The sequence below is a fragment of the Cervus elaphus genome, chromosome X (genome assembly GCF_910594005.1).
Source record: "Cervus elaphus chromosome X, mCerEla1.1, whole genome shotgun sequence".
In the NCBI taxonomy this organism is placed as follows: domain Eukaryota; kingdom Metazoa; phylum Chordata; class Mammalia; order Artiodactyla; family Cervidae; genus Cervus; species Cervus elaphus.
Genome location: NC_057848.1, coordinates 83978107 through 83987008, shown reverse-complemented (window position 1 = coordinate 83987008; position 8902 = coordinate 83978107). Strand labels below are relative to the sequence as shown.

Genomic DNA, 8902 nt, shown 5'->3' with positions numbered 1-8902 from the left:
GCATCTATGTTCATCAGTGATATTGACCTGTAGTCTTCTTATTTGTGTGTTTTCTTCATCTGGTTTTGGCATCAAGGTGAAGGTGGCCTCATAGAATGAGTTTGGAAGTATTCCTTCCTCTGCAATTTTTTGAAGGAGTTTGAGAAGGATAAGTGTTAGCTTGCCTCTAAATGTTTGATAGAATTCTCCTGTGAAGCCTTTTGGTCCTGGGCTTTTGTTTCTTAGGAGATTTTTTATCACAGCTTCAATTTCAGAGCTTGTAATTGGGCTGTTCATAATTTCTATTTCTTCCTGGTTTAGTCATGGAAGATTGAACTACTCTAAGAATCTGTCCATTTATTTTGGGTTATCCATTTTATTGACATATAGTTGTTCATAATAGTCTCTTATTATCCTATTTATTTCTGCATTGTCTGTTGTAACCTCTCCTTTTCCATTTCAAGTTTTGTTGATTTGATTCTTCTCTCTTTTTTTCTTGATGAGTCTGGCTAAAGGATTGTCAATTTTGCTTATCTTCTCAAAGAACCAGCTTTTGGTTTTATTAATCTTTACTATTATTTATTTAATTTCTTTTTCATTTATTTCTGCTTGGATCTTTATGATTTCTTTCCTTCTACTAATTTCTGGGGGATTTTGTTCTTCTTTTCCCAGTTGTTTTAGGTATAAATTTAGGTTGTCTGTTTGATCTTTTTCTTGTTTCCTGAGGTGGATTTCCTTGCTATAAACTTCCCTCTTAGAACTGCTTTTGCTGCATCCCATAGATTTTGAGTTGTCATATTCTCATTGTCATTTGTTCCTAGATATATTTTGATTTCCCTTTTTTTTTTTTAATTTGGGATCTTTTTTATTTTTATACACATGACAAGATTTTACACCAAGAATAGTCAGTTAAATAGTACAAATTTACATTCATGAGGAATGTTAAAAAAAAATTCAACTAAAAAACCCACTTCTTCCTGTGACCCACAATCCCAACATTTTACAGTGCAGAGGAGAAGGGGGCTGGGGGCATGGGGGTGGGGGACACATCCAAAACAAGTCTCTCCCAAAAGAAATAAACTTCACATTCCCTCTCCACACAGGATCCAAATGGTTAGGGTATAATTTACAGTTCATCTTTTTCAGCTGTGGATTTCTCTGCTGTTTCTGGTTCTTCCTCATCCGCTCCTGCATCCATCTCCTCCTCTTCATCTTGCTCGGTGTCTTCTGCGGCGTCCTCTGTTGTTTCTTCTGGTTCTTCTTCGGGCTCCTCTTCAACCTTTGCATCAGGGTCGATGTTTAAGCTGAGGCGAAGCATTCTTTCTATTCTGTCTCCATATGCTTTAGTGTCTGGTAAAAGATATCCTGACCGCAGTGTTGCTGTTTCAAACAAAACCACAGCAAGATCTGAAACAGTTTTGTCATCTTCATCTTCCTTAACTCTTCGAAGCATGTCTCTGATCAGTGGGTGTCTGGGGTTAATTTCAAATGTTTTCTTCTGGCTGGCATAATAATTGGTTGAGATGTCCTTGCCTGTCTGGTATGCCTGGGCTTTCATGATCCTCTCCATGTTGCCAGACCACCCGTACTGGCTGGCTACGAGAGCACACGGGGACTCCGTCAGGCGCTGAGACACCACAGCCTTCTCGATCTTGTCCTTGAGGGCTTTATCTTTCATCCAGTTTAGCAGAGGCTCAAATTCTTTCTCAACTGCTTCACGACTCTCCTTACTTTTCTCACTTTCATCAAACTTCACTCCTTCCTTGGCAACATTCTGGAACCTCTTCCCATCGAACTCGGGAAGAGCCTGAATGCAGTATTCGTCCACAGGTTCTGTGAGATAAATCACTTCATAGCCCTTTTTCAGAAGTCGCTCAACAAAGGGGGAAGATTCGGCCTCTTTCCTGCTGGCCCCAGCCATGAAGTAGATTTTGTCCTGCTTTTCCTTCATTCTTTCCACATACTGGTCTAGACTAGTAATGTCACTTGGATGATGAGAAGACTGGAATCTAAGAAGTTTGGCAAGACGTGTCCGATTTGAGTGATCTTCTATCACGCCAAGCTTGATGTTGGTACCAAATTCTTTCCAAAAAGTGTCATTGTATTTCTCATCAGCAATCTTCTTGATCATGTCCAGAGTTTTACGGACAAGCTTCTTTCTAATAACCTTAAGCAGTTTATGTTGCTGAAGAGTCTCACGGGAAACATTCAAGGGGAGATCATCCGAGTCCACAACACCCTTGACAAAATTCAGGTACTTGGGCATCATGTCATGGAAGTCGTCTGTGATGAATACTCGGCGCACATACAGCTTAATGTAATCGCTCTTCTTGGATCCATATTCATCAAACAGACCACGTGGGGCAGATGTGGGTACGAATAAAATTGACTTGAAGGTAACTTCCCCTTCAGCAGTAAAGTGGATATATGCATGGGGTCATCGCTTTCCTTTGAAAATGATTTGTAGAAAGCCTTTTATTCATCTTCCTCTACTTCTTTAGATGGTCTCTGCCATATGGGTTTGATATCATTCATCAGTTCCCAATCCCAGACAGTTTTTTCAACTTTTTTAGTTTTTGGTTTCTTTTCATCTTCTTCTTCTTCTACTGCAGCTTCATCATCAGATTCCTCTTTATCTTCTTTTGCTGCTTCCTCTTCTTCGGCAGGTTCCTCAACCGTTTCAGTCTTGCTGCTCCATACATAAATAGGAAAGTTTATGAACTGTGAATATTTTTTCACGAGGTTTTTAATTGTATCCAATTCAAGGTAATCAGATGCTTCTTCTTTTAAAACAAGGCTGTTACATGTGACTCTTTGTTAATCTTGATTTCCCTTTTGATTTGTTCAGTAACCTGTTGGTTACTTAGAGACATTTTATTTATTCTCCATGCGTTTGTGTTTCTTACAGTTTCTTTCTTGTAACTGATATCTAGTCTCACAGTGTTGTGGTAGGAGGATATGCTCGATATGATTTCAATTTTCTTACATATACTGAGGTTTAATTTGTGACTCAAGATGTGGTCTATCCTGGAGAATGTTCCATGTGCACTTGAGAAGAAGGTGTATTCTTCTGCATTTGGATGAAATGTCCTGAAGGTATCAATGAGATCCATCTCATTTAATGTGCAACTTAAGACTTGTGTTTCCTTATTAATTTTCCGTTTTGATGATCTGTCCATTGGTGTGAGTGGCATGTTAAAGTCTCCTACTATTATTGTGTTACTGTCAATTTCTCCTGTTATGTCTGTTAGTGTTTGTCTTATGTATTGAGGTGCTCCTATGTTGGGTGCATAGACATTTATAATTGTTATGTTTTCCTCTTGGATTGATCCCTTGATCATTATGTGGTGTCCTTCCTTATCTCTTGTAATCTTCTTTATCTTAAGGTCTATTTTGACTGATACAAGGATTGCTACATCAGCTTTCTTTTGCTTCCCATTTTCATGGAATATATTTTTCCATCCTCTCACTTTCAGTCTGTAAGTGTCTCTAGGTCTGAGTGAGTTTTTTGTAGAGAGCATATATATATATATATATATATATATATATATATATATATGGGTCTTGTTTTTGTATCCAATCAGCCAGTCTCTGTCTTTTGTTTGGAGCATTTAATCCAATTACATTTAAAGTAATAATTGATATATATGTTCCTATTTTCATTTTCTTAACTGTTTTGGGTTGGTTTTGTAGATCCTGTTTTCTTCTCTTGTATTTCTTGACTATATAAGTCCCTTTAAAATTTACTGTGAAGCTGGTTTGGTGGTATTGAATTCTCTTAACCTTTGCTTGTCCAAAAAAAGTTTAATTTCTCCATCAATTTTGAATGAGATCCTTGCTGGGTACAGTAATCTTGGTTGTATATTTTCCCCTTTTAGTACTTTAAATATATCCTGCCATTCCCTTCTTGCCTTCAGAATTTCTACGGAAAGATCAGCTGTTAAGTATATGGGGTTTCCCTTGTAAGTTACTTGTTGCTTTTCTCTTGCAGCTTTTGATATTCTTTCTTTGTGTTTAGTCTTTGTTAGTTTGATTAGTATGTTTCTTGGCATATTTCTTAGGTTTATCCTGTATGGGACTCTTTGTGCCTCTTGGACTTGATTGACTATTTCCATTTCCATGTTCAGGAAATTTTCAACTATAATCTTTTCAAAAATTTTCTCATAACCCTTCTTTTTCTCATCTTCTTCTGGGACCCCTATAATTCAAATGCTGGTGCATTTGATATTGTCCCAGAGGTCTCTGAAACTATCCTTGGTTATTTTCATTTTTTTACTTTATTCTGCTCTTCAGAAGTTATTTCCACCATTTTATCTTCCAGTTCATGGATTAGTTCTTCTGCTTCAGATACTTTGCTATTGATTCTTTCTAAAGTATTTTTTTTTATTAATTTTCAGTGATAGTGTTATTTGTCTCTGTATGATTATTCTTTAATTCTTCTGAAGTGAAGTTGCTCAGTCGTGTCCAACTCTTTGCGATTCCATGAACTGTAGCCTACCAGGCTCCACCATCCATGGAATTTTCCAGGCAAGAGTACTGGAGTGGATTGCCATTTCCTTTTGTTAATTGACTCTTGCATTTTCTCCGTTTTGTATTCAAGGTTTTTGATCACCTTTGCTATCATTATTCTGAATTGTTTTTCACGGAGTTTGCCTATTTCTTCTTCATTTGGACTTCTGTGTTTCTAATTTGTTCCTTCATTGTGTAGTGTTTCTCAGCCTTTTCATTATTTTCTTTTTTAACTTATTGTGTTTGAGGTCTGATTTTCCCAGGCTTTAAGTTTGAGTTATTTCTTCCTTTTGGTTTCTGCCCTCCTAATTTTGGTCCAATTGTTTGTGTAAGCTTGGTATAAGGTGAGATTTGTGCTGAGTTTTTCTGTGTTTGTTTGTTTTTCCTCTGTTGGGCAAGGCTGAGTGAGATGGTAATCCTGTCTGCTGATGATTGGGTTTGTATTTTTGTTTTGTTTGTTGTTTAGATGAGGTATCCTGCACAGGGTGCTACTGGTGATTGGGTGATGACAGGTCTTATATTCAAGTGGTTTCCTTTGTATGAGTTCTCACTATGTGATACTCCCTAGGGTTGGTTCTGTATGCCTGTCATTCCCGGTCGTGTCCAACTCTTTGCGACCTCATGGAATTCTCCAGGCCAGATTACTGGAGTGGGTAGCCTTTCATCTCCAGGGGATCTTCCCAAACCAGGGATTGAACCCAGGTCTCCTGCACTGCAGGCAGCTTCTTTACCTACTGAGCCACAACAGAAGCACAGGAAGGCTGAGAGGAGCTACTCCACATTCAAGATCAGGAGGGGTGGCCGTGAGGAGATATCCCTTGTACAAGGTAAGGAGCAGTGGCTGTGCTTTGCTGGAGCAGCCATAAAAAGATACCCCACGTCCAGGGTAAGAGAAACCCAAGTAAGACGGTAGGTGTTGTGAGAGGGCATCAGAGTGCAGACACACTAAGACCATAATCACAGAAAACAAGCCAATTTGATCACACGGATCACAGTCTTGTCTAACTCAATGAAACTATACCATCTTTGTGGGGCCACCCAAGACAGACGGGTTATGGTGGAGAGCTCTGAAAGAATGTGGTCCACTGGAGAAGGGAATGGCAAACCATTTCAGTATTCTTGCCTTGAGAACCCCATGAACAGCAGGAAAAGGCAAATTGATAGGATACTGAAAGAGGAACTCCCCAGGTCGGTAGGTGCCCAATATGCAACTGAAGATCAGTGGAGAAATAACTCCAGAAAGAATGAAGGGATGGAGACAAAGCAAAAAAAAAAAAAAAATAACTCAGTTGTGGATGTGACTGGTGATAGAAGCAAGGTCTGATGCTGTAAAGAGCAATATAACATAGGAACCTGGAATGTTAGGTCTATGAATCAAGGCAAATTGGAAGTGGTCAAACAGGAGATGGCAAGAGTGAAAGTTGACATTCTAGGAATCAGAGAACTACAATGAACTGGAATGGGTGAATTTAACTCAGATGACCATCATATCTACTACTGTGGGCAGGGACCCTTTAGAAGAAATGGAGTAGCCATCATGGTCAACTAAAGAGTCCAAAATGCAGTACTTGGATGCAATCTCAAAAAAGACAGAATGATCTCTTTTCATTTCCAAGGCAAACCATTCAATATCACGGTAATCCAAGCCTATGTCCCAAACAGTAATGCTGAAGAAGCTGAAGTTGAATGGTTCTATGAAGACCTACAAGACCTTTTAGAACTAACACCCAAAAAAGATGTCCTTTTCATTATAAGGGACTGGAATGCAAAAGTAGGAAGTCAAGAAACACCTGGAGTAACAGGCAAATTTGGCTTTGGAGTATGGAATGAAGTAGGGCAAAGACTAATAGAGTTTTTCGAAGAGAACACACTGGTCATAGCAAACACCCTCTTCCAACAACACAAGAGAACACTCTACACATGGACATCACCAGATGGTCAAAACTGAAATCAGACTGGTTATATTTTTTGCAGCTAAAGATGGAGAAGCTCTATACAGTCAGCAAAAACAAGACCAGGAAGTGATGTTGGCTCAGATCATGAACTCTTTATTGACAAATTCAGTCTTAAATTGAAGAAAGTAGGGAAAACCACTAGACCATTCAGGTATGGCCTAAATCAAATCCCTTATGACTATACAGTGGAACTGAGAAATAGATTTAAGGGACTAGATCTGATAGACAGAGTGCCTGATGAACTATGGATGGAAGTTCATGACATTGTGCAGGAGACAGGGAGCAAGACCATTCCCATGGAAAAGAAATGCAAAAAGGCAAAATGATTGTCTGAGTAGGCCTTACAAACAGCTATGAAAAGAAGAGAAGCAAAAAGCAAAGGAGGAAAGGAAAGATATTCCCATCTGAATGCAGAGTTCCAAAGAATATCCAGGAGCGATAAGAAAGCCTTCCTCAGCGATCAATGCAAATAAATAGAGGAAAACAACAGAATGGGAAAGGCTAGAGATCACTTCAAGAAAATTAGAGATGCCAAGGGAACATTTCATGCAAAGATGGGTTCAATAAAGGACAGAAATGGTATGGACCTAACAGAAGCAGAAGATATTAAGAAGAGATGGTAAGAATACATAGAAGAATTGTACAAAAAAGTTATTCATGACCCAGATACTCATGATGGTGTGATCACTCACCTAGAGCCAGACATCCTGGATTGTGAAGTCAAGTGGGCCTTACAAACAAAGCTAGTGGAGGTGATGGAATTCCAGCTGAGCTATTTCAAATCCTGAAAGATGATGCTGTGAAAGTGCTACATGCATTATTTTAGCAAATTTGGAAAACTCAGCAGTGGCCACAGGACTGGAAAAGGTCAGTTTTCATTCCAATCCCAAAGACAGGCAATCCCAAAGAATGCTCAAACTACCGCACAATTGCACTCATCTCACATGCTAGTAAGGTAATGCTCAAAATTCTCCAAGCCAGGCTTCAGCAATACATGAACCATGAACTTCCAGATGTTCAGGCTGGTTTTAGAAAAGGCAGAGGAACCAGAGATCAAATTGCCAACATCCGCTGGATCATCAACAAAGCAAGAGAGTTCCAGAAAAAACATCTATTTCTGCTTTACTGACTATGCCAAAGCCTTCGACTGTGTGGATCACAATAAACTGTGGAAAATTCTGAAAGAGATGGGAATACCAGACCACCTGACCTGCCTTTTGAGAAACCTATATGCAGGTCAGGAAGCAACAGTTAGAACTGGGCATGGAAAAACAGACTGGTTCCAAATAGGAAAAGGAGTATGTCAAGGCTGTATATTGTCACCCTACTTGTTTAACTTTTATGCAGAGTACATCATGAGAAACGCTGGGCTGGAAGAAGTACTAGCTGGAATCAAGATTGCCCGGAGAAATAACAATAACCTCAGATATGCAGATGACACCACCCTTATGGCAGAAAGTGAAGATGAATTAAAAAGCCTCTTGATGAAAGTGAAAGAGGAGAGTGAAAACGTTGGCTTAAAGCTCAACATTCAGAAAACTGCGATTATGGCCTCTGGTCCCATCACTTCATGGGAAATAGATGGGGAAACAGTGTAAAAAATGTCAGACTTTATTTTTAGGGGCTCCAAAATCACTGCAGATCGTGATTGCAACCATGAAATTAAAAGACACTTACTCTTTGGAAGGAAAGTTATGACCAACCTAGATAGCATATTAAAAAGCAGAGACATTACTTTGCCAACAAAGGTCCATCTCGTCAAGGCTATGATTTTTCCAGTGGTCATGTATGGATGTGAGTGTTGGACTGTGAAAAAGGCTGAGCACCAAAAAATTGATGCTTTTGAACTACGGTTTTGGAGAAGACTCTTGAGAGTCCCTTGAACTACAAGGAGATCCAACCAGTCCATCCTAAAGGAGATCAGTCTTGGGTGCTCATTGGAAGGACTGATGCTGAAGCTGAAAGTCCCAATACTCTGGCCACCTCATCCGAGGAGTTGACTCTTTGGAAAAGACCCTGATGCTGGGAGGGATTGTGGGCAGGAGGATAAGGGGACGACAGAGGATGAGATGGTTAGATGGAATCACCGACTCGATGGACATGAGTTTGGGTAAACTCCGGGAGTTGGTGATGGACAGGGAGGCCTGGCGTGCTGCGATTCATGGGGTCGCAAAGAGTCGGACACGACTGAGCAACTGAACTGAGCTGAGGGTTAGTTCTCTAGTAGTCTAGTGTCTTTGAGTCAGTGCTCCCACTCCAAAGGTTCAAGCCTTGATCTCAGGTCTGAAGATGACCCAAAGCTGGTGGGGATATCAAATTTGTTGAAGAACAAAACTGAGATTCAAAATGAGCTCAGAATGGTTGGAGTACTGGACTCTTCCAGCCTCTTCATAGCCCAAGTGGAGGGCTGGAATTTTAATGAGCACTGAATTGAATCTATAGGTTGTTTGGGGTAATAT

At 39.8% G+C, this 8902-nt stretch overlaps 1 protein-coding gene across 1 annotated transcript; it reads right to left on the bottom strand.

Moving 5' to 3' along the window:
- Positions 1-997: 997 nt before the first annotated feature.
- On the bottom strand, positions 998-5270 carry LOC122690397 (endoplasmin-like). The gene is given in 3 exon segments (XM_043897407.1): positions 998-2409; positions 2412-2791; positions 5224-5270. Coding segments are annotated over 3 exon segments (1731 nt in total). The 3' UTR covers positions 998-1105.
- Between the last annotated feature and the right edge of the window lie 3632 nt (positions 5271-8902).